This window comes from Equus przewalskii, chromosome 6, assembly GCF_037783145.1.
Source record: "Equus przewalskii isolate Varuska chromosome 6, EquPr2, whole genome shotgun sequence".
Taxonomy (NCBI): Eukaryota; Metazoa; Chordata; class Mammalia; order Perissodactyla; family Equidae; genus Equus; species Equus przewalskii.
This window is the reverse complement of record NC_091836.1, coordinates 76,442,245-76,468,822: the sequence shown is the minus strand read 5'-3', so window position 1 is coordinate 76,468,822 and position 26,578 is coordinate 76,442,245. Positions and strand designations below refer to the sequence as shown.

The 26,578-nt window shown below is 38.8% G+C and overlaps 2 protein-coding genes across 3 annotated transcripts; both read left to right on the top strand.

Annotated features, from left to right (window-relative positions):
• Positions 1-198: 198 nt before the first annotated feature.
• Positions 199-2,219, top strand: LOC103567461 (olfactory receptor 226). Its single transcript, XM_008544141.2, has one exon. It carries the CDS (start codon positions 370-372, stop codon positions 1,351-1,353), a length of 984 nt encoding a protein of 327 aa, XP_008542363.2. The 5' UTR covers positions 199-369; the 3' UTR covers positions 1,354-2,219.
• A 7,441-nt stretch (positions 2,220-9,660) lies between these two features.
• LOC103567467 (olfactory receptor 6B9-like) lies at positions 9,661-10,852 on the top strand. Of its 2 annotated transcripts, XM_008544147.2 has the most exons (2): positions 9,661-10,572; positions 10,817-10,852. In XM_008544147.2, exons 1-2 carry the CDS (start codon positions 9,661-9,663, stop codon positions 10,850-10,852), a joined length of 948 nt encoding a protein of 315 aa, XP_008542369.1. The 2 variants fall into 2 exon arrangements, with proteins under 2 accessions (XP_008542369.1, XP_070482827.1); XM_070626726.1 differs by lacking the exon at positions 10,817-10,852 and having other exon boundaries at positions 9,661-10,807.
• Positions 10,853-26,578: the final 15,726 nt, after the last annotated feature.

Here is a 26,578-nt window from a genome sequence, read left to right as displayed (position 1 = left end):
CAGCTCATAGACAAACTCTCAAGTTAGGGCAGCCCAGATTTTCTTACTATTTTGGTTTTCTTTCTATGTTCTTCAGGGACCAACTAGTGTCATTTTTACCTAGTGCTTATCAATATATGCTTCTCTAAGAACAAGAGCATACTCTTTTCTATCCCCAATACAACACAATTTATTTCTGACTGCCTTTGCCTTAGCTCATTTCCAGATTACAGAAGAAAGCAACGGCCACAGCTCAGTGATGAATTACATGCACTACATACGCTGCATTCTACGAACATAAACCCACTAAAAGAAAGGCTGGGTTCTTGCTGCTGCCTTCTGAAGTCTTTCTATTCTCCCTCCTGAAGAACAGTGGGTAAGACTGACTCCATGGAGCAGAGGAACCAGAGTGGGAGAGTAAGTGAGTTCGTGTTGCTGGGCTTCCCAGCTCCTGTGCCACTGCGAACGCTATTGTTTGCCCTTTCTCTTCTGGCCTATGTGTTGGTGCTGACTGAGAACACACTCGTCATTATGGCAGTTAGAAACCATCCCACCCTTCACAAACCCATGTACTTCTTTCTGGCTAATATGTCTTTCCTGGAGATCTGGTATGTAACTGTCACTATTCCCAAGATGCTAGCTGGTTTTACTGGGTCCAAACAGGGCCATGGACAGCTAATCCCCTTTGAGGGCTGCATGACACAGCTCTACTTTTTCCTGGGCCTGGGCTGCACTGAGTGTGTCCTTCTTGCCGTTATGGCATATGATCGCTATGTAGCCATCTGCCATCCTCTCCACTACCCTGTTATTGTCAGTGGCCGGCTATGTGTTCAGCTGGCAACTGGCTCCTGGGCTGGAGGTTTTGGCATCTCCATGGTCAAAGTTTTTCTCATTTCTCGCCTCTCTTACTGTGGCCCCAACATCATCAACCACTTTTTCTGTGATGTCTCTCCATTGCTCAACCTTTCGTGCACTGACATGTCCATAGCAGAGCTTACAGACTTTGTTCTGGCCATTTTTATCCTACTGGGGCCACTCTCTGTCACTGGTGCCTCCTACATGGCCATCACTCATGCTGTGATGCACATTCCCTCAGCTGCTGGGCGCCATAAAGCCTTTTCCACCTGTGCCTCTCACCTCACTGTTGTGGTCATCTTCTATGCAGCTAATATCTTCATCTATGCCAGGCCAAAGGCACTCTCTGCTTTTGACACCAACAAGCTGGTCTCTGTACTTTATGCTGTCATTGTACCATTGCTCAACCCCATCATTTACTGCTTGAGCAACCAAGAGGTCAAGAGAGCCCTACGCCGTACTCTGCACCTGTACCAGGGCCAGGATGCTAAGCCTGGGAAAATTAGCAGAAATGGGTAGAAGGGAGGTGTTAAGTCTTAGAAACTGTTCTTAAACTTGGGATCTAGTTCTTCTATGAAGTCCAGAGGAGCTCTTAGGGCCTAAATTAGGGACTAGAGTTTCAAAGTCACCAACAAAGAACTATTTCAAGAGAAGGAAAAGGGATGGATAGCAACCTGGCAGCTAGCAGCTGAATTTCGCCAGGACAGGGCTATAAAATACAGGCTAAAAGTAGGTTCCGTGTTGTCCGCTCTATTGTAATTTGCACAGAGTAGGTTTATGAATCACGCTTCCTGGTGGAGTGGAAAGGACTGACTTTGAGCAGAAGACATAACTGCACTTGAATATTTAAACAAGCCGACAAAGGTAGAACTAAGGTCTCTCTAAAAGGCTCCTCCTAGGTTTGCTCCTGGGTTTTTGTTCTGAGGCAGAAGGTGTAGAAAAAGGAGGCAGAAGGAGAAAACCATTCAAGGAAGCACAGGCTTCATAATGGAAAAGCATCGGGAGACCTCTGGATGAGATCTCTTCTAGCCACAGGCCATGATTATAGCTCATGAGGTAACAGCGGGCCAGGAGGCAATCGTTCTAGTGTGAGTTATAAGGTAAGGAGACAAGAAACTGAGAATTTTTGTGTTGGCAAAATATCATCTCTTGGGCTACAGAGCCTTCTAGCTTCACGTCCTGATTTCCCGAGGTCAGTTCCCACATTGAACTAATGGCCAAATGCAGTTGTGCATTTAATCTTCTGCCTCCCTATTTAGACTGTAAGCTCCATGGAGGCAGGGATCACATTTGCTTTTTCATCATTTTATTACCATGTCCCAGAATTGTATCTAATACCTGGGGGCTATGAAGAAACATAATAAGTGAATATAATTTGGAGCCATGTTGGCAAGGCCTGTGTGTCACCCCTGTAGATAGGGTTGACAGGTGCAGAAACTAGACCCCTCCTACTTCCCCTGAGTACCAGGAGATACAAATTGGCTCAGACTTGCTGGAAGGAAATTTGGCAGTATGTATTATAGATACTAAAAGTATTGAAAACATTCTGATTGAGAAATATTTGTATAGATAGACATTTTTGTTTTCAACAAGAATATGGAAATATGTTAAACTTCCACAAATATAAGATTAATTAAATAAATTAAAGCTTATACATTAAATGGAATATTATGCAGATCTTAAAATAACATGATGTAAATAAAGCTAGTGACAGAAAAATATTCCTAATGTAATAAATGTCAAGATTAGGTCATGTAATCGTATCAAAAGTGTATGTCTTATGTATTTGTTTGTTTAAATAAGACTAGAGGGAATTTGACTAGAACATTAGCTGTAACTATGCAATGGAGCCCTTATTCTTCTGAATTGCATTCTGTGGCAAAGATATTGTTAGCAACATATTTATTTAAATAAACATTTCTTAGCCAATAAAATACACAGCTTTATTCATCTGGACAGAGAGATGATTAGAGGGTATGTCAGTATGATTTTCAGAAATTTAGCTCCCCAAAGTTACCCAAGACCCAGAATCCTGAGGACAACAGCCTACATGAAGCTTCTCTCTCTCCAGGTGTGGGAGCCTTCTGTTGTTGCAACTTGTCTTTCTATAGTTGTCTGCTGCTAATAAAGCATATGGAAGCCTACTACAAGGATATCAGGCATTATTTGCTAGTCCCTACATATTAAAAGTTCTAATATAATATTAATATCTATTTGTGTCAAAACAGTTATATAACCTTATGAGTATCTTATCATTATAATTTATAAATGGCTAGATATAAAGTTTATAAAAAGTCTATCTCCAAAATGTCCCCATAGAATAACTTTCTGAAAGGGCTAGTGGTCTGGGATGGGAGCGTTCTCCTCTGGGTCTCACTATTGTAGCTATTATAGGAACCTCCTTATGGGTTAACTCCAGCTAATAGGAGGTAACGGCATGATGTGGATTTCTTTCATTCTTCTTTTTTTAAATTTCAAAACTTTTTACAATAAAATGTATTTTTTTTTTGAGTTTAACAAAACGCTTATAATTCTGACTTCAAAATTTGAAACTAAATACTTCAGGTATATGAAGAGTATTTAGCACAATATCCTGCATATATTGGACTTTCAATAACAATGAATGAGAAGATGTTTGAGTGCATATGAACTATGGTGGGATTGACGCCTCTCTGGACTTGGACTGCATTTTCAAAGTCATATGATCCTCATGGCTCATATGGAATTGTCACAAAACCTAAGATTTTTCAAATGAACTGTTAATTATCAGATTAAGTATTCCTCATTCTCCAATGACATAATTCCTTTTTCCCCCTAAACCTAGATAGAGGACTTTATTTTATCTCTGTTACATTTGATCCTGTTTGTTTTAAACCATCTTTATAGTCTACCAGTCTCTCAAACTATTGCATAGATGATGTGACTCTTTTGTAACTCCCTTTTGCCAGGGTAGTGTCTGGAGGAAGTCTCCAGTCTCTTCCATCATTACAGGAGTTGGGAGTATGAGATCCACACTGGGTCTTTCGGAAAGGAGAGATACCCAGCGTGGCCAGGCCAAGACAATTAACATCTCCAGAGCAAGGGAGGATCAAAGTAGAAGCTTCTGTGCTTAAACCATCTACTTGTTCCCATCGACTTTCAATACACTCCAAGTTTCTTAGTCTGCCTTTCAAGTTTCTTCACAATATGGTCTCAGGTTTCCTTTTGGTTTTTATTTTAATTTCCTCCCCACTACCTTGTACTCACCTTGTGCAGGTGAATTTTAGATTGTCATTAACCTTTTTTTTACTTGAACTTAATAATCCAATATCTTTTACCATTTGCTAACATTTCACATTGAACAGTCGGAAAACATCCAAAAACCCTTTTGGTAAAAGAGCATTTTAAAAAATAGCATTCTTCTGTAGTCTTAAAAACCTTATTTTGCTTCATTAAAAAACCCTTACAGTTAACAAGTAAAGACTGAGAAACTGTCAAATCAGAGGAGACTAAAGAGAAAAGATACCTAAGTGGAATTTTGCATCTTAGATTGGATCCTAGAATATAAAAAGGATATGGAAAAACCACTAAAATCTTAATAAAACCTTGAGTTTAGTTAAAAGTAATGTACCAATTTAGATTCTTAGTTTTGAAAGTCTCCAGGTAATGTAAGATGATAATATTAGAGGAAAGTGAAATCCTGTGAGGGGAATATGAGAGGTCTCTTCAGTATCTTTAAAACTTTTCTGTAAATCTAAAATTATTACAAAATAAAAGTTTATTTAAAAAAGAAATGTATTGGTCTTTTTATACTAAATAATGTAATACAATTTGATTGATTCCAGTGACTTTAATAATAATAATAATAATAATAATAATAATAATAAGCAAACTGCCCATTTTTGTTTATGGTGATATGTATAGCAAACACTTGGTATTTATGTCTATACCGAGAAATCTTTTTTTCAAATTTTCCTGGATTTTTAATTCTCATGAAACACATGCATTGTTGCTATTTTAATTTGCTGAGTGATAAGAGAAAGTGAAAATAAAGTATAATTGACACATAGTTATTGATTTATGCCTTTGGTAACTCTAACCAACTATACCAGCTCTTCCAGATATCACCATTTGGTGCAGGTGAGCAGGAGTGAACAGTTTCAGGCAGTGCAGAGAAGAGAGGGCTTAGAGCACAGGTTTTCTCATTTTCTCTTAAAGTCTTTCCTTTGGGGGTATCATCTAGCCTTATTTTCAAGTTCCATAGCCTCATTTCATGATGACCAGTGGTTCAACGTTCCAAGAATTAGTGTCAACTCACCACATGCCTTTAGACAAAGCATGTGAATGGGTGAAATATGGGAAGCTTAGGTCCATCCTTCTCCATCAAATTCCAGTTAGTCACACATTGACCCTTAGATCCTTTCTAGGATCTGGATTTTTCTCATTTGTTCAGATCTCTGCTTCACTTCCTTCAGCCACCTTTGCATACTCACAGAGACAGAAATGTATCTCCTGGCTCTTCATTCTTGCAAAACTTCTAGGACTTGATTCTTGATTTTGTGGTTACTGAGGTACAATTAAGAGCAGACTCCGTGAGCCCACTTGCCTGAGGACAACTTGCCAGAACAGAAGGAGTTGACACTTTACACTGTCCTTAGCATGCAGTGCACACTTCACAAATGTTCAGTAAGTGACAGAACGATTCCTATAGTCCAAGGCAGTGGGTGTGACCTCGAGTCACTGCAGAGGCCTCATTATTTCGTGTCTCAACTCTTGCTGTCATTACTCTACATCTTTTTCTGTGCTAGTCTCTCTGCAGCCAAAGCCCTACTCACCTCATTGCCACTGATCAAATCGTGGCTGTGGTTCATATTCCAAGGCAGGTAATATTTTACATTTGTGTAGTTATCACGAAGCAGTTTTAGAATTGCTTTCATATACATATTACTTTTGAGCCTAACATCAATGACAGGATACAGACAAGGGAATCATTGTTACTCCATTTTATGGATAGACAAACTGAAGAATAAAGGCAATTTTCTGAAATCAAATGTCTTAAAAATGGTGGAAACTAAGATTAGGAACCGTGTCTTCTCACTGCTGAATCAACACTATTTCCCTTGCCACTACTTCCATGCTAAATTCTTCCTTTATGTCTAGAATGACACTTTTGATGAAACCTTTCTAGTTTCCTCAGTCAGAAATCATTTCTCCCTCTTTGGAGTTCCTAGAGCACTTTGTTTGCACATCTCTAATAGCTCGTGTCACATTCTACCCTCATTATAGCGCATACTTCTTATTTTACTTACAACACTGTAGGTTCCAAGAGGGTAGAGATCATGACCTAAAAATGTTTCTTCCAAATAATCTATAGCACTGTGCCCTGTACATAATAAGAGCTCAAGGCAGAAAATATTTTATATAAAGAATAAACAAATGCATATCTCTATTACCTTATTAACCCACTTAGATTTCTTCTCCTGGTTTCCGAGTAATTTGGTGTTGCTTTACCTTACATACAGGACTAAAAGGAAATGACCATATCATACCCACAGGTATAGATAAACATGGTCCAGGTAAAAGCAGGAATTGACAAGTGGATGGAGATTCATCTTCTTTGTCCCCTGGACATAGTTTGACAGTACGCACAGCGTTTCCCCAGAGCAGGACAGACCAAGTGCAAATGAGTCTCCTGGGAAGAAGACAAGGGCAAAATATAGGTGAGTGTTAAATGTACTCTCCTGTCCTGCTCCAGTCTTCTTGTCTTAGTGCTTCAATACCTACTACACAGTCTAAGCAGAGACCAGACTTGGATCTCCAGGAAGTAAGAAAATCTGCAGATCACTCTGCTTCCTGTGATACGTGCAAATATCTGAAGGATTTTCCGTTTTCAGGAGAGAAGAAATGGATCATGGTGAGTAGCTGGAGTTACCAAGAGAGATTGATTGATCCCTGAAGGAAGGTCCAAGGAAGATGAGGAGGGACTTGGGAAAATGGTAGCACATATCATTCCTGGACAAGAGAAAAGGTGTTAGGGAAAATGACTAGAGAAATGAAGATTCAGGGCACACAGCATGGTTATCCAAGGTTGGGGGAATTTGGATGGTTGTGAGGTCATTCAGGTTTGGGGACAGGGTACAAAGGACCCTTCTAGAAGTCTGTCAGTGTCAGTATCGTCTTTGAGAAGAAGCACAAGGACTGAAAATTATACTGTAATACGATGAAAGGATTTCTTTCCTTGGATACTGTAGAGAGCCCAAAGCTCAGGGTTCTCAGTTCTGAAAGCCAGAAAAATAGAACTCCACATCTTTTAATGTTTCAAAATAGAGCCTGTTGGGAGGTAGATTTGCAGCAAAGAATATGGAGGAGAATATGCAATAGTAAGCATGTGCTTGAATATACGGAAACAATACTTTAAAGAGAAGATACAGAAGTTCTGAGTGATCTGCAACTCAGAGCTCTTCAAAGGTGCTACAATCCTATACTGAAGGAAAGTTGAATTATTTTATTCCATAGAATATGACAGAAAAAGTGAGCAAAAGAGAGAGAATGAAGGACCGAGTGTGTTTATGAGTCGGTATGAGTGAAATATGTGAACACTCATAACTGATTAAACATGGATAGGTGTTATGCAACATAATTTATAGCAGCTAGTGCTTGGTCCATACCAATTGGTCAAGTCCTGTGTTAAGTGCTCTCCATGGAATATAAATTTAATTCTCACAACACAATCTAGTAAAGTAGGCATTATTATTATTATTCCTGTTTTACAAAAGATGGTATGGAAGTACATACTTGACAAGTGATTTGTGCGGTATAACACAACTCCTAGGTAATGAAATCAATACTGAAATCTTTCCTCTAAAAATCAGTGCTCTAAACCAGTATGTAAAGGTGAATGTGCAGTAAATAGTGTGGCTGATGATGGAAATGAGGAATGTTATACATATCCTGAAGAGTAGGAGCTGCTACGTTGGTGCTACTTCCTACGAGGGCTATAACGTATTCTCTGCTCCAAGAAACAGATACTTTTCACCAGCAAAAGGATTTTATCAAATGCATTGAGGAACTAGGCAAAGAACTCTAGTAAACTACCTCACAGGTGAAAGTGGAAGTATGTGGCTTAGAGTAAGAGACAGTCTCTTCCCACTGATTAAGCCTCACTGAGTTCTGCCCATGTGTGTTGTTATGGAAAGGAGGTGATGGAGTCAATAATATGCATTTCAGTACCTCATCCTTTAGTCCTTTGCTATGAGCCACATCCAGAAGATCTCTAGTCCTGTGGAATATCAGAGTGAACCCTGATTGTCCTCCTACCCTCTTTGTGCCAAGTGAACAGTATATTAGAGAAATAGTTGGCAGAAAGAGTGAGTAATGGACTGAAGGCAGGACCTTAATTCAGGCTTCATGGATTAGAGAAGCATTTAATGAAGATAAACAGTCACTGATGTGTTTTCAAGAGATGACTCTGTGGTAACCTACTTCCTTAACCACAGATTAGAATTCTTGGAATAGCTCACAAATAATTCTGCCTTGCAGTCTTGCAAGACCCATCTATCTAAGTACAGCACTCCCCTTCCTCTGCTCCCCTCTCTGGTCCAGAACCTGAGACAATGACTGATATTTCGAGAACCTGACCTACCAACTAATTTTAGACCAGAGATCATATCCAATGTTCTCAGACCTTGTGGATATGTTTATCATGAAAGTACCCCATGTGTGCAAGCTGAGGGTGTGTCCACAGATGTGTAACCTTGATAGATAGGTGCTTCCTACCAGCAAAGACCCTGAGATCACACTTCTCTGCCCTTGACCTATTTCTTGTGGATTCCAAAGCTCCAAGGGATTCATTAATTCACTTTTTAATCCATATCCATTAAATATTCATGTATTTTCCAGTCACTGTCCTGGGCATGGGGTTCACAGTCATGAAGGACAGAGTCTTGAGATTTGGAAAGTTGAAGTGCAGTGAAAAGAAACCTAAATGCATGAGGGGGGTGTGCACTAGGAACGAATGCTATTGAGGCACTTGACCCCGCTTTGGTGAGATGCCTCCTAAGTGGAATCTTGAAACTTGAATCAGCAGCTAAAGATTTTGGAATGGGCATAACTGGAAGAGGGAAGAGTGTATGTAAGTGCAAGAGTGATTATAATGTGTGTGGGAAGAAGAAACTAGGAAAGTATGTCTCGAGCATGAAATACCACATAGATGGTCACAAGACATGAAGCTGGAGAAGTAGGTAGGGATCAATATATTAAATGCGTCCTATGTGTGATAATGAAAACATTTCCATGTTTATTCAAAAGCAATTGGAGTGTCACTAAGGAATTTGTGAGGAAGTTATATCACTTTTTAATTTCCACAGACACTATTCTGAAGAAACTGTGCTGAATCAAAGGACTACAGTCAATGGATCACCCAAATACTAAACTTTGTTTCCTTTCAGGTGGGGAAAAAAGTCTTTGTGCAGTGAGTTCCTAGTTAAATAGAGATCTGGAACCAACAAGGGAGAGACTATCGGTCTATGTTCACTGACAAAGGAGCTGGGAATGACATGAATAGTGACATTCAAATATTTCCTCAGGTGAGAGAGGCTTAGGGGTGGGAGTTCCTTTGATTCTGGGAGACATTCATAATAAACAAAGAAACAACAATAAAAAATTTTGATGCAAATGTGTGCTTCACATTAGAAGATGACTCCATATTAACCAAAGTTATTTTATGAGTTCACTCACAGGGAAGACTGATTTACTATCTTATCTTGGTCTCTTGTCTGATGTCATAGTCATGTTCATTGTTTGTGGTATTGTCACAGAAGACTTCAATACCTCTCAGGGCTCTTAGTCATGCTGGAGGAAAACATCACTCTGGTCAGCGAGTTCATCCTGGTGGGCTTCCCCACTGCCCCATGGCTTCAAGTCCTGCTCTTCTTCCTCTTCCTTGTGGTCTATCTGCTGGTGGCAGTGGAGAATCTTGTCATCATGCTTGCGGTTTGGGTCACTGGCTCCCTCCATAAGCCCATGTACTATTTCCTGAGTAGCTTGTCTTTCCTGGAGGTCTGGTATGTCTCCGTCACAGTCCCCAAGATGCTAGATGGATTCCTCCTGCAGAGACGGCACATTTCCTTCACAGGTTGCATGACCCAGCTCTACTTCTTCATTTCGCTTGCCTGCACAGAATGTGTGCTTCTAGCAGCCATGGCCTATGACCGCTATGTGGCCATCTGCCACCCTCTCCGGTACCCAGTCATCATGACCACAGGTTATTGTGCACAGCTGGTGACTTCCTCCTATATGACTGGTTTCATGGTCTCTGTCATCAAGGTCTGTTTCATTTCACATGTCACCTTTTGTGGTTCCAATGTCATGAACCACTTTTTCTGTGACATCTCACCAATCCTGAAACTGGCCTGCAAAGACATGTCCACAGCTGAGCTAGTGGACTTTGCCTTAGCTATTTTCATCCTTGTCTTCCCTCTTACCACCACCGTCCTTTCCTATGTCTACATTGTCTCTACAATTCTGCGTATACCCTCCACCCAAGGAAGGAAGAAAGCCTTCTCCACCTGTGCATCCCACCTCACTGTAGTCATAATTTATTACACAGCCATGATTTTCATGTATGTTCGGCCCAGAGCTATTGCATCATTTAATTCCAACAAACTAATCTCAGCTGTGTATGCAGTCCTCACACCCATGCTAAATCCCTTCATCTACTGCCTTAGGAACCAGGAAGTCAAGAATGCTATCAAAAAGACTGTGGGATTTAGGGGCTGGCCCCGTGGCTGAGTGGTTAAGTTCGCGCGCTCCGCTGCAGGCGGCCCAGTGTTTCGTTAGTTCGAATCCTGGGCGCGGACATGGCACTGCTCATCAAACCACGCTGAGGCAGCGTCCCACATGCCACAACTAGAAGGACCCACAACGAAGAATACACAACTATGTACTGGGGGGCTTTGGGGAGAAAAAGGAAAAAATAAATCTTTATTGAAAAAAAAAAGAAAAGACTGTGGGATTTGGTCAGTGCGTCCTGCTTAGCTGAGCTCCACTGCCTTGAGGAGTCAGTGTCCTGGAAAGCATGTCATCCCATACACTTATCATGGTTTTGCATATTTGCTTGCTCTATAGATCTAGATTCTTAAAGAAATTATATCATAGAAAGAAAAAAAATTAAAAATATTAACAGGATACATTATATATTGCTTTAATCTTGAATTAATTTTAATACACACTCTATACATTTAATAATTATTTTGAAATGACAGAGTAATAAATATTTAACATATATAAGTTGGTGTTACCGGCTCTTAGTTAATATCAGCCCTGATATTGGTTCCCCTACAGTGAACCTGGCATGTATGGGATTAAAGCTAAAACCCTGCACTCCTGGTTTCCTGGGTCTTTAGTTACACTCATTTGTAAGTGTTTGTTTCTTTAACCTCTAACTCCCTGAGCTTTACAACCAAATAGAAGTTACAAATTGTTAAAGCCCAGATGGCCTCAAACTGGGCTCCTGCTAAAGTTGTAGCTAGTCCCAGGACCTTGAAGTTCTTTTACAGGGAAATTAATGTCCAGAGAATATCAAGAAACTGAAGCTTCCCAGGCCCACCTCCTTGGCTTCCTGACGTCAGAGTCTACCTTCCACCATGGAGATAAACAGCCATGGACACTCATCTGAGAAATCCTTTGTCTCCTCCACTGGAAGCAGCCCCAGACACAGGCCAATGGGAAAATGCTGACGAAGAAGTCCATGGTCCCCTTCTACTACCAAAAACCTCAAATAAAAACACTTACCTATTTCTTAACAGGGAGCAAGCAACTTTTGGGGCACTAGCCCTTGCTTTGCTCCCTCTGCCTAGCAAAGTAAAGCTTTCCTTTTTCTCCCAAGATTCTGTTCTCGTTATTTGGATTGACATCGGGATCAGAGACCAAACTTTTGGTAACACTGGTGTTATGAGTACTTTACACATAATGGACTATTTTATTCTTGTAACACCTCTACGAGTTAATTATCATTACTTATCTGATTTTACAGATCAGGAAACTGAAGCACACAGAGAGATGTTAAATATGTTTTCCAAGATTGCACACTTAGTAAATATCAAAGCTTTTATTTGAAGCCAGGGGCTCCAGCTCTATAATCAACTGTATTCGATTTTCTCTGTATCTAACAGTCTGTGATAGTGGTTCTAGGGTCCCATGAGTTAAAAAACATTGATGCCTGGATGGAATAAGCAATATAGTCAGTAAAATCTGTGTAGTTGTGATGATAAGTGATAGTGGTGTGGTAGTGATGGTAGTGAGAAAGCTGTTTGTGATTCCATTGGGTTAGTGATGATGGGCTACCATTGATATTAATCTTGTAGATCATTTTGCAATCTTCTTCCAATTTTAGCCTCCTTCCAGGACTATAACAGCTCATTTATCATTACAAGGATGGGATCAGTAGTTTCACAAGAGATGAAAAAATTGGTATTACTGCAACTTTTGCTGTTGATACATATCTCTTGAGACTTTTGGCTCTTGAAATCTTGTGGCCATCCATGCTATATGTGACAATTATCGCCAAGCTGATGGAGTACTATTTCATCAATATATGTTTGAGCTGAAATCTTCAACACATCAATATAACAAACGTTCAACATACAAATAAGGTGAAAAACAAATACAAAATTTCTAAGATAAGTGAGATTGTTAGATGCATTGGGGCATCTGCTGACTAGGTAAGGAAATGTGGTATACCAGGGAGAATTCCACAAAACTGATAAAACTGAGACCAAAATATGAAAGAAATAATCAGAAAGAGCTATCTTGGCTCTATATCCCATCCATTTGAAATGGGAGTCTCAAGCTGGTCTCCAATTTTGGCCTAAGCCACCCTCAACATTATTCAACAATCCTGTACTAATCTTCCCTATATGTTGCTTTTAGAATGTTACCTACCCTACTACTTCAGAATTCTCAACTCGAATGAAATAAGACCCACTCATTTTATTTATTATTATTATTATTTTGGAATAGTTCTAGCATTTGTGAATCTCAATAATACCTGAACTTTTCCCCACCTACACCAGTTCAACCTTGCTTTATACTGATCCCCAATATGAAACATATATTCTGATATTATCAGCTTAATGTGCTCAATAATTACAATATACTAATTCTCCTGCTTAATTTCATTCATTCGTTCATTCATTCATTCATTCAGTATTTCTTGTGCCCCTATTCCTTGCCAAGCACTCTAATAACCTATGAAGATGTAATGGTCAACAACAACAAAAATAGACACAGATTCTTCTTTCAAATAGCTATAATGAATAGGGAAGATAAAGGCATAATTACCTTCAGTGTTATGTGATGACGCAAGTACAGGGTAATGGAAGCAAATGGTAGGTGGATCTATGGTGAGCAGAGAAAATGTTCCAGCGGAAGCAGCTTTTAGGCTAACACTTAAAAGAATTAGACAGATGTAAAATGGTGGGGAGTAGCGAAGGTCAGGGATTGCAGAGACAAAAAAGGCCAACAATCAAGAGAAATAACAGCACATCCAAAGAACTGAACAATGATTAGCAAAAAGTGACATGAGGAAGAGAGGGGTCACGTGAGGAAGTAGACTCATGTTTACCAAAACAAATCTTACCAGTTTGTGAATTTTCTCTTACTACATAGGTTTATGGATATATAATAAGTTCTACAGAGGAATTTTCAGTTTCTGCAAGTACTAGCTCTTTAGCTTTAGTATGTCTACCAAGTGAATGGTAGTCACTGATAGAGTGGAGCAAGAAAAAAGTGAGTTGGCTTTGAATATTTGGCCTCCTCTGCTATACCTTTTCATTCTGAATGACAGACGTCAGTTTGTGTTTGACTCCTCACTACTCTCGAGGGCAGAAAGTAACAGTATTCTTCCTTGAGTCTACAATATCGGCCACCCCTGACACTGTAGGCACTTGTACTGTTTATTGATTCCCATCCTCCAGTTATCTATTCTTTCCACTCCTTTTCCCCTTTGTGTACCCTATCTCCCAGGGGCTGAGAGGAATTGATCCTGTGGGCTGTATCACTCTGGCTCTGTTAACCTCTGGCTTCCAATTTGGTTGGGTGAATGGGAGGCATCAGCAGAAAACTGAAGGATGCCAGAAAAGAGATGACAAAGGATTTTCCCCTACTTCCAGTGGGTTCCATGGCTCTGGCAATGACTACAACGCATGCAACAGGGGCACCCCTTCCAAGTCTGCAGCCATCACTGCTTTCTGCACTGCTACTTCTTACATGACTCAGCATCCCTTCTGTTGTCTTCACCTTGCCCAAACTTAGAGAATAGTTGTGAAAATTAATTCTAATCAATAATTTCAGCAGAAACTGCTTTCTGTTTCTTCCTGGGATTTTGACTGATATGGCATTAAACAAATATTAGTCAAATTGAAATAAATCTCATTGAGAATGCTTGCAATAAATATACTACTTTAAAACATATGTGTGTTTATATTTTGAAATCAGTAATATAACATAAGCAAACCTCACTTTTTATCTGCTATATGACAGAACTTGAATTAAAATAGAAAACCGTTTGTTCTACATTTAATTTTTCAAGTATCTCTCTGTAAAAAAACTTTGACCTTTCTTCCATCCCAGTGATACCGCTGCCAAATTGAATTGATTCTGAGATGTCTGAGTTAAAACATACAGCAAATTTAAACCCAGGTCTTGAATATACTATGCCTAGCTTCTCGGCCAATGACTGGAAGACTGTATCTGCCACTAGGAAGCAGTCATTTCCGCTCAGAACCAGTCCAAGTAAGTTTACTTCACATAACTACCCCTTTACTTTTCCCTTTTAGTTCCGCTGCTTCTCTTATCAAAGTAAATCAGACTATATTTTATTATCTGTAGAAGAATTTCCCCAATATATTTTCAAATGTGCGTCTAACTCTCTCACTGAGGTTTACTATCTTTTAATAAATAACATAATCAGTCTTTTTTTAAAGTTATTTTATTGAGGTCATATTCGTTTAAAAAATTGTGTAATTTCAGGTGTACACTATTATATATCAGTTTCTGTATAGACTGCATCATGCTCATCACCAATAGTCTAGTTTTCATCCATCACCATACATATGTGCCCCTTTACCCCTTCGACCCACCCCTCACCTCCTTCTCCTCTGGTAACCACTAATCTGTTCTTATCCATGTATTTATCTTCCACATATGAGTGAAATCATATGGTGTTTGTCTTTCTCTGGCTTATTTTGCTTACACAATATCCTCAAGTTCCATCCATGTTGTTGCAAATGGGACAATTTTCTCATTTTTATGGCTCAGTAGTATTCCATTGAATATACACACCACATCTTTCTCCATTTATCAGTCGATGGGCGCTTGGATTGCTTACACCTCTTGGCTACTGTGAAAAACAGTGCAATGAATATAGGGGTACATAGATCTCTTTGTGTTGCTGATTTCCTGTTCTTTGGATAAGTACCCAGTAGTTGGATGACTGGATCATATGGTATTCCTATTTTTAAGTTTTTGGGAAAACTCAATACTGTTTTCCATGGTAGCTGCAACAGTTTGCATTCCCACTAATAGTTTATGAGGGTTCCCTTTTCTCTACATCCTCTCTAACATTTGTTATTTTTTGTCTTATTAATTATAGCCCTCTGATGGGTGTAAAGTGATATCTCACTGTAGTTTGGATTTGCATATCTCCAATAATTAGTGATGTTGAACATCTTTTCATGTGCCTGTTGCTCATCTGTATATCTTCTTGGAAAAATATTTGTTCATATCCTCTGTCCATTTTTTGATTGGGTTATTTGTTTTACTGTTGTTGAGTTGCATGAGTTCTTTATATATTTTGGAAATTAACCTTTTGTTGGATATATGATTTGCAAATATTTTCTCCCAGTTGGTGGGTTTTCTTTTTGTTTTGTTCGTGGTTTCCTTTGCCTTGCAGAAGTCTTTTAGTCTGATGTAGTCCCATTTGTTTATTTTTTCTTTTGTTTGCTATGCCTGAGTAGACATGCTATTTGAACAGATGCTGCAAGGACTGATGTCAAAGAGTGTTTTGCCTAAATTTTCTTCTAGGAGTTTTATGATTTCAGGTCTTACATCCAAGCCTTTAATCCATTTTGAGTTAATTTTTAGTGTTTGGTGCAAGATAATAGTTAACTTTCCTTCTTTTCATGTTACTGTCTAGTTTTCCCAGCACCACTTATTGAAGAGACTTTCCTTTCTCTATTGTATGTTCTTGCCTCCTTTGTTGAAGATTAGCTGTCCGTAGATGTGTGGTTTTATTTCTTGGCTTTCAATTCTGTTCCACTGCTCTGTGTCTGTTTTTGTACCAGTACTATGCTGTTTTGATTACTATAACTTTGTAATACATTTTGAAGTCCAGGATGGTGGTGCCTCCAGCTTTGATCTTTTTTCTTAGGATTGCATTGGCTATTTGTTGTCTTTTGTTATTCCATACAAATTTTAGGATTCTTTGTTCTATTTCTATGAAGAGAGTCATTGGGATTCTGATTGAGATTGCATTGAATTTGTAGATTGCTCTTGGAATATCTTTCCACTTCTTTATGTCTTTGATTTCTTTCAACAATGTCTTACAGTTTTTGGCGTATAGGTCATTCCTATCCTTGGTTAAATTTATCCCTAGATATTTTATTTTTTCTGTTGTGATTGTAAATGAGATTATATTCTTAACTTTTCTTTATACTAGTTCATTGTTAGCATATAGAAATGGAACTGATTTTTGTAGGTTGATTTTGTATCTGCAACGTTGTTGTAGTTTTTGACTTTTCTGTAGTTGTTGTATTGCAAATAGTTTTGAACTATTTGGTGGATTCTTTAGGATTTTCTATATAGAGAATCATGTCATCTGAAAACAGCAAGAGGTTTACTTCATCCTTTCCAGTTTGGATATCTTTTATTTCTTTTTCTTGCCTAATCACTCTGGCAAAACCTCCAGTACTATGTTGCACAGGAGAGGTGAGAATGGGCACCTTGTCTTGTTCCTGTTCTCAGAGGGATGACTTTCAGTTTTTCACCATTTAGTATGATGTTGCCTGTGGGTTTGTCCTATATGGGCTTTATTATGTTGAAGTACTTTCCTTCTATACCCATTTCATTGAGAGTTTTTATCACAAATGGTTGTTGGCTCTTGTCAAATAGTTTCTCTGCATCTATTGAGATGATCATGTGATTTTTTTCCCTGAGTTTGCTAATGTGGTGTGTCACATTTTTTGACTTGTGGATGTTGAACCATCCCTGCATCCCTGGAATAAATCCTACTTGGTCATGGTGCATGGTCCTTTTAATGTATTGTTGTATTTTATATGCCAATATTTTGTTGAGGATTTTTGCATCTATGTCAATTAGTGATATTTGCCTGTAATTTTCCTTCCTTGTGTTGTCCTTGTCTGGTTTAGGTATCAGGGTAATGTTGGCCTCACAGAATGAGTTAGGAAACATTTCATCTTCTTCAGTCTTTTGGAATAGTTTGAGAAGGATAGGTATTAATTCTTTGAACGTTTGGTAGAATTCTCCAGAATTCTCTAGAAGCCATCTAGCCCTGAACTTTTAATTTTAGGAAGGTTTTTGATTGTTGTTTCAATCTCTTTCCTTGTGATTGGTCTATTCAGATTCTCTATTTCTTCTTGATTCAGTTTGGGAGGTTGTATGATTCTGAGAATTTATCTATTTCTTCTAGGTCATCCAATTTGTTAGCATATAGTTATTCATAGCATTCTCTTGTAATCCTTTGTATTTCTGTGGTATCCATTGTAATTCCTCCTCTTTTATTTTTAATTTTATTTATTTGAGCCTTCTCTTTTTTTCTTAGTGAGTCTGGCTAAGGGTTTGTCAATTTTGTTTATCTTCTCAAAGAACCAGCTCTTACTTTCATTGATCATTTCTTTTGTTTTTTTTCAGTCTCTATTTCATTTATTTCTGCTCTAACTTTTATTATTTCCTTCTGCTGGCTTTAGGCTTTGTTTGTTCTTCTTTTTCTAGTTCTGTTAGGTGTAGTTTAAGATTACTTATTTGAGATTTTCTTCTTTCTTGAGGTAGGCCTGTATTGCTATAAATTTCCCTCTTAGTACTACTTTTGCCACATCCCATAAGAGTTAGTATGTATATTTTCATTTTCATTTGTCTCCAGGTATTTTTATTTCTTCATTGATTCAATGGTACTTTAGTAGCATTTTTTAAAATTTCCACATATTTGTACATTTCCTAGCTTTTTTCCTGTAGTTGACTTCTAGTTTCATAGCATTGTGGCCAGAAAAGATGCTTGATAAGATTTCAATCATCTCTAATTTATTGAGGCTTGCCTTGTTTCACAATATATGGTCTTTCATTGAAAATGTTCCATGTGCATTGAGAAGAATCTGTATCCTGTTGTTTTGAGAAGAATATGTATGCTGCTTTTTATTTTTGATAGAATGTTCTCTGTATATTTATTAAGTCTATCTGGTCCAGTATTTCTTTTAACACCACTACTTCTTTATTGACTTTCTCTCTGGATGATCTACCCATTGATCTAAGTGGGGTGTTGAGGTCCCCTACTATTCTTGTGCTGCTGTCAGTATCTCCCTTTAGGTCTCTTAATAGCTGCTTTATACACTTTGGTGCTCCTATGTTAGGTGCATATATATTCGTAAGTGTTATGTCTTCTTGGAGGAATGTCCCTTTTATCATTATATACTGCACCTCTTTGTCTTTCATTGTGTTTTTTATCCAGAAGTCTGCTTTGTCTGAGAAGTATGGCAACAACTACTTTCTTTTGCTCACCATTTGCTTGGAGTTTTTTCCATCCCTTCACTCTGAGCCTATGTTAATCTTTAGAGTTGAGATGTGTTTCCTGGAGGCAGCACATTGTTGGGTCTTGTCTTTTAATCCATCCAGTCACTCTGACTGTACCTTTTGATTGGAGAATTCGATCCATTTACATTTAGAGTGATTATTGATATATGAGGGCTTAATACTGACATTTTATCGCTTGTCTTCCAGTTGTTCTATATTTTCATTATTTCTTTTCCCTTGTATTTCTGACTGCCATTTCAGTTTTGTGGTTTTCTGTGATGGTTTTCTCAATTTTCTCTTTACAATTTGTGGCTTTGCTCTGATTTTTTTGTTTAGTGGTTACCATGAGGTTTATATAAAAGATCTCATAGATGAGATAGCACATTTTCTGAAGGCCTCTTATCTCCATTAGCCTAAGCAGGTTCCATCCCTTTCATCTTCACCTCTGAGTTATTGTTGTCACATATTCTTCTTTTTTGTGTTGTGAGTTTGTGACTAAACTGAATTGTTTGTAACTATTTTTGATGCTCTTCTTCCCTTTACCTTGTATGTTACAATTAAGTGTTGGTTAACCTATTCTGATGGAGAGTATCAATTTTCTGGTTTTGTCTACCCGATTATCGTCTTGCTCAAAACTTTGTAAACCTTAACCTTTTTGTTTCAGGTAGGAGGGCTTCCTTCATCATTTCTTGTAAGGCAGGTCTAGTGGCAATGAACTCCCTCAGCTTTTGTTGATCTGGGAAAGCTTTTATTTCTTCATCATATCTGAAGGAGAGTTTTGCTGGATGGAGTATTCTTTACTGAAAGTTTCTGTATTTCAGTATTTTGAGTATATCATTCCATTCTCTCCTAGCCTGTAAGGTTTCTGCTGAGAAATCCACTGATAGCCTGTAGGTTATTTTCTTCTGCTTTGCTGCCCTTAATATTTTTCCTTTGTCATTGAAGTTTGCCAGTTTTAATGTTATATGACTTGGACAAGGTCTTTTTGCACTGATGTAATTTGGAGTTCTATTGGCTTCATGTACTTAGTCAGGAGGTTGTGCTCATGTAGGCAGGGTCTCTGTGCTTAGCAGGAGGGGTGGGTTAGTCTCATGCAGACAGGGCTGCTGTGCTTGGCTGAGCTACTCCAGCAGGCAGGAAGGGTACTTTCTTTTGCACAGGCCAGGGCTCTGCTTGTGCTCGTGGGCAGTTAGGCTGAGCTGCATTACTAGGCAGGACATATGCCTATGTGGGGGCTGAGCCACCAGCATTCAGTTGGGAGCATTTCTGTTCACAGGGCTGCCACAGCACAGTGGGTGTTCCCGTGAGCTGGGCTACCACTTTGTGAAAGTGTTTCCATGTGGGTCGGGCTGCCCCACCTCGACTTACAGTTGTGCTGGGCTTCTGTGTGAGGATCTGAGACCTGGATCACTGCCACTGGAGAGAGGGCAGTGTGCACTGACCTAAGTCCACTGCTATCCAGGGATCTAGTCCGCCCACCTCCAGATGTATAGCTGCATAGATCTCTCTGGCATCCCGTTGTGCTGCATAGGGATCCTCTGTTGGTTAATGAATGTCATTCTAGCTATAACTTGGAGGGGAGAGACAAAGGGAACAACTCACTTCATCATGGTGTTGACATCAACCGCATAATCAGACTTTTAAAACAGCTTCTTTGGCAATTGTATAAATGGGAAAATACTGGGAAAGAATCTGGTCTTGGGAGGCAAATATTTAGCTTAAGTCTCTGGCATTATCAGTTGTTAGCTTTGTGTTTTTTGGTAGGCTATTAGAACTTTGGTTTCTTTGAGCTTCAGTTTCCTCATTTGTGAAAGGTGGGTCATAATATCTACCTTCAAAAGTTGGTATGAAGATTAAATGAAAATGAATATATATAAATGCATCTGGCACAGCATTTGACACACATTATTCTAAATTATTCAACAAAATACGAGATAAAAAAATTACTCATAATATCTTTAAAACTCAACTGGAGTCGCAAGTCTTCCATGATGCTTTCCTGTTTTTTCCAACTTTCAGCTTTATTTCCACACTTATTGAGAAGAAATGACCTCTAGCTACACTTAAGTCCTGTTCAGTGTGACAATATCTTGGCTATCACACTCTTCCAAACTCTGCCTTATGCTGAAAATGATGCAAATACACATATTGTTTCTCATACTAGATTGTAAGTTTCTTATATCACAGACATCTCTTTATGACTCACAGTTAGTAAACATTATTTCTACTTATTACGTATTTAATGGTCAGTAGATATTTGGTGAATAAATCTCTTTCTGAATGTATGTAATACTTTCACGTCATTACCACTGTGCCCATGCCTTCCTAGTATTCTGGCATAGTTTCAATTTTAAATATTCTTCTCTCTCTAACTCTTCCAATTTTTTGACTAAGGCAAATATAATGGATTATTTATTCATATTCACTTCAGTTTTTTTTTTTTTTAACGTGTTGAGTCTGAAAAGCTTAAAACTACAGTTCTCAAGCTTTCATTCATGCGTAGGTTCCTGTCTGATGTGCTTCTATGAGACTTTGATTCACAGGTAAGTCACATGCAAAGGGAGGCAGAGTGTGGGGCATTCATTTAGCTAAAGTGGATTATTATCAAAGTTCTGGAGCCAACAGCTTCTGGATCATTAGCCCTGGAGAGGAAGCAGTAACAACAGCAGCAATTTTCAATACAAGAAGTTATGGTTGAGATGGGGATTCTGGAGGCTGAAAGGTCTTCCTGGGGCTCAGGCAAAAGTCCCCTACTCCAGCCCTCTCAATGATTTGACAAGAACCAAATGCTCTTTCTGCTTCTACTAGGTAAGGTGAATTCCACTATCTATAACAGAACACTGATGGATACAATCACTGTGGGAAAATTATTATTTATTCTGAACCTTGATTTTCTCATTTGAAAACTGGGAATATTAATAACATTTCACAGAGTTGTTGGAAGCACTAAAGTAGATGACACACGTGAAGTTTTTCACACAAAGCAGGCACAAAACATTAATATCAGCTTCAGCTTTCTTCAAAGAGTTTCTCTTATGTGTTCACAGCTGTTCCTATGAACCTACCAATGGTAGTCCCTGCATCTTTGAAGTAGAGACGATTTTAGTTATTTGATTTACTGGAGTGTTTCGGGGTAGAGGAATTAAAGTTTAGAATAACTTAAAGCTTTCTGGAACGAGACACTGAATGGATAATTTAACTGGTTCCTTAAGTATCTGGAATTATCCTAGAATTCCAATGTTTCAGTTATTGATAATCAAATTAACCAAATCTGGGGCCGGCCCCATGGCCGAGCGATGAAGTTTGCGTGCTCCGTTGCGGCGGCTCAGGGTTTTGCTGGTTCGGATTCTGGGTGCGGACATGGCACCGCTCATCAGGCCACGTTGAGGCGGCATCCCACATGCCACAACTAAAAGGACCCACAACTAAAATATACAACTACGTACCGGGGGAATTTGGGGAGAAAAAACAGAAAGAAAAAAAGATAGACTGGCAACAGTTGTTAGCTCAGGTGCCAATCTTTAAAAAAAATTAACCAAATCAGTAAATCTTATAAATATTGTGAAGCAGAGTTCTTTATAAGCATGCATGGAAATATATCATAGGAAACCCTACCTTTTATGCACAATGAAAGTAATCAGGTAAATATAGTAATAAATATTTTTGTTGAATTTTATAATTATTTAATTTAATTTAATTTAATTTAATTTTTTGGTGAGGAAGATAGATTGGCCTTGAGCTAACATCTGTTGCTAATATTCCTCCACTTTGTATGTGGGATGCAAGGCCTGATGAGTGGTATGCAGGTCCATGCTCAGCATCCGAACCTGCAAATCCTGGACTGCCAGAGCAGAACACGTGAACCTAATCACTATGCTACCCTGCCAGCCCATATAATTTTGTTTTTAATAATGGTTATTAATTGAATGAATAAATTGATATACTATTAATAACTTTCTATGTGTTTTTATTTAGATAAATTGAGAAATAAAAAGCTTATGTTTGTTCTTACCCATGAATTTTAGCCCTGAAAACATGTTCACATGAATGCCTTAAAGATGGCACCAAAATTCTACCTATCGATACACTTATGTTTATTGGTATTACCTCCAATAGAAAAGTATTTCACAGGGAACTAAGAATATCTCCAAATATTGGACAATAACCTTTAGCTGTTGTGACCACACTTGCTGTATTCAAAGAGAGGTATATGCAGAGGGGATGTTGCAGGCAAAGACACATTCTGTCACACATTAGATATGTGTCCTCAGTCTCCTAATTGGTTAGCACGCCTGGACTAGATCTGAGACACAAGGTCACTTTTTATTCCACTGTCCTAACTCCTAGACTTTGAAAAGTCTGAACTATCTCCTTGTAATTTTCCCCAGACCCTCAGCCTAATCATGGCCCTCAAGTCTTATCACTCTGGTGGCAACAGGAGACATGGAAAGATTAAATTGTAAGAAAGAGAATGTTGCAATCTAAGGTTTAGAGCTGAGATGCCATCAGCTGCCTGTACCCTGTGTCATTTGCCTCATCTCCTGCACTCTTTTGTTTTGGATCCTGGCTTAGTTTCTTCTTGGATCTCAAAGAATGGCTATTCCTCCTTCTAAACCTCTTCTTCAGGTTATTCTCAATAAAAATTTACATGAGACATGAAAGAGAAGAGCAATGTAAAATAATCCAAAAGGAAGAGCCAAGACAACAGAAGTTTCCTTGAAAGATAAAAGAGCCCAAACTGGCTACTTCTAAGTTTACTTTACCAACCAAAGCTTGACTCCTTAGCCTTATGTGCAATCATGTGTCTTGATGCTTGGGGGTACCCTTCTCTTGAGTAGGGAGAGGGGAAGGAAAGATGTGCTTCTCCCTAGAGCTTAGTATGTACTCTTAACACCATTGTCGTCTTTTGTATATTATGATCCACTCAGCAGCACCCCCTCTGAATAACATTAATGCTTTAAAATAATGGGTCACCAATAATAGTTACTTCCCAGACAACCATGGAGAGGAAGGAAAATCAAAGTTTGGGAGTAGGGCTAAGATCTGTCACCAGGCTGATTTGCCATGAACTTGTTGCTCTTCCTCTCTATTTCTCTCTCTGATAATCGTCTAGCATCTTCACTGTTTGTTGACCCTTGGAGATCACTAGGGAAATTTCTCTAACATCTTTGTTATTATTTTTCTTGAAACTCCTATAGCATTTGTGAATCAGATCCCTAAGGAAGTGTATTTTTAAAGAATAATTGTCTTTATTGAGCAGTGGGCTCATTACATCCTGTACCTGTCCAGCTCTTCGTTCTGTCTGGATGAGGACTGTGGGAGGAGTCAAAACACAAAGCCAGTCCAATTTCAGTGGCAGAAAAACAGAGAATGAGATTGAAAGAGCAAGAAAGAGAGAGAGGAGTGGGAAGAGACACATGCTGAACAGATAACAGAGAAAAAACATATGAAACAGAAATATCTCTCCAATCTTGAGCTCTTATCATCCAGCAGGGGCATCCAACAGGCCCAGAAGTAACCGCTGAATTTAAAAATCTTACCACAAATATGAATTGAAGTGATGTTGCATTTTCTTTGAATCAATAGTGGAATAATTTTTCATTTCCCTATAACCCATCTAGACCCCAGAATCTTTCCAAGGTAAGGAGAATCACAAAGTCATGCAACTCTTGCATTTCATAGAGCATCAGTTTTCCAGAATTTAGATCAGGCTATTCAAAAGCCTCTCCTTTATTTCCTTTCCCCCTTCTTTTCCTTTTTCCTTTCTGTCACCAACTGCAACTTCTCTCAGGTGGAGAGGCAAAGACTCAAAGAAATAACATAGGCCATAATCTCTGGAACACTTTTCCACAGATCTGACCACTAGACATCTGAACCAAGATCTCCAAGCAAGATTCAACCAAGATGATCTTCTTCACCCAGGTTCCTAAAGAAAAATAAACAGCATGCACTGAGGTGGGATAACTGGTCTTAATTTAACATCACAAATTATTTGCTTATTGAGTGCCAACCATGCATCAGGAACTGTGCTAGACACTAGTGATAAAAAGATGAACAAGTTGAAAATAGGATAAAATTGGTATTTTCAAGGTGTCCACAAATCTGGTAATGATGACAGGTAAGCAAAACGGTAGGTTATCATTAAATGACGCTCTAAGTTCCAAAATGTTACAAAGCCAGATGGCTGGGGTGATGCTCAGGAGGTGGAGATTGTAGGGTGCAGGGTGGGAGTGTAATGTTAGGCATAGTTTTATGGTTTGAAAGGATGAATCTGAGTAGGCATTTGCCAGGTGGCAAGAGTTAGAATGAATTTCAAGCAGAATACAGAGTATATGCAAATGTGGCTCAAGCTTGGGTTGAGTATCTGACAAAGGAAGAAGATTAGGATATGAGAAATGTGGGGATCACATCATGAGGGACCTACTATGGAGTGTAAGAAGTTCAGACGTATAGTAGCCACTGAAGGATTTAAACTGGGAAGTCACATGTTCATATTTATATTGTATCAAGATCACTCAATCTGGAGACAGGAATACTATTTAGTATCTAGAAATGTTGTGTTAAATGGACAATAGCCCTTTTGCCTGCCTCTATATGGGTTCCAGCCCCTTGCAAGGCAAGTCTACTCTATCTGTGATGAGGCTTGAACTCCGATGCTCCTTTCCATCCTAGCTTCCACTCTCATTACACAAAATCCCTCCCAGTATTTGCACTGTTTATAAAGACCTTCATGTTAGGAAGTGGGCAGCAATGGGATGGAACACATCAGGTCAGTGGCTGGATCAGAGGCCAATGTACAGTTGGGGAGGTCATGTAGATTCAGACTTTAAACACATTTGGGCATCTACCTAGATGTGGGATGAAAAGTATCACAAATATTAGGATGTCTTGAATGTTAGATAAACTTGGAAGGCAAGTTGTGAATGGAAAACAGCTAGACAAATCAGGCTTTGGAATTATAGATTGATTGTAAAGGCTCAGATGGGGTGTAAAGGCTAAATTCAGGAGTGAAGAGTTTGGACATGAAAGACTTGAATGAAAGGGAAAATTGGTTTCACTGTGAGGGTCTAGACTGGGGATCAGGAGAGGGGGTGAGATGGTAAAGAAATAAGGAAAAAACTGACTAATGTTCTACAATATTTGGCGTGTGACTTGGGAGTGTGGCAGTGGGAAGAGAGAGAGATGGGAAGCAATACTTAGAGAAGGAAGATTATTGCATAGTAGAAAGAGTATACAGATTGACAGTCTTAGGTTAAACTCCATATCTACCACTTTTTACTTGTATGAATTTAGCCAATTATTTACCCTATTACTTGTGGGAGCAAGAATATCTGCCTTATTAGGTTATTGTGAGAATTAAGTGATACAAAATATGTATAGGACTTTGTACAAATTCTGCTATAGGATGGGTACCCAGTAAATGATGAATATTCTTACTATTGGACAGATTGGACAGGCAAAGGCAGAGATGAGGAGTGAAGATCATGAAAGCCAATGGGAAAACTGGGTGAGTGTTCAGCAGAGAGTAAGTGTAGGACATGAGGCCCTCATTCATGTCCAGAATGGGGGGTATATGTAGAGAGCTAGGTCATGTCTGAGGCAATACAATACTATCAACTTACTCTAAGTTTCAAAATTAAAATATCAAGAGACCTCAGGATAATATTAAAGAATATGTAAATGAGACTCATCTTGTTTTCCATATGTGGTCACTGCGGCAAGAGGTATTCTGTCAGATGTTCCATGACTCAGTGTGTTGGAAATGGTGAGAATTAGTAAAAAGTTATAGATAAAAGTGTGAATTATTAGGACTAATAGTATATAACCTCATCCTGTAGTCTTGTCTTGAGCCATTTCTTTCCTCCATGCCACCAATTCTTTCTAATCAAAATGTGAATCATCTTATCGACGCTTTGTCTCTTTACTGTCTGCCTTTGCATTTGCTGTTTTCTCTCCTTGCTATTTC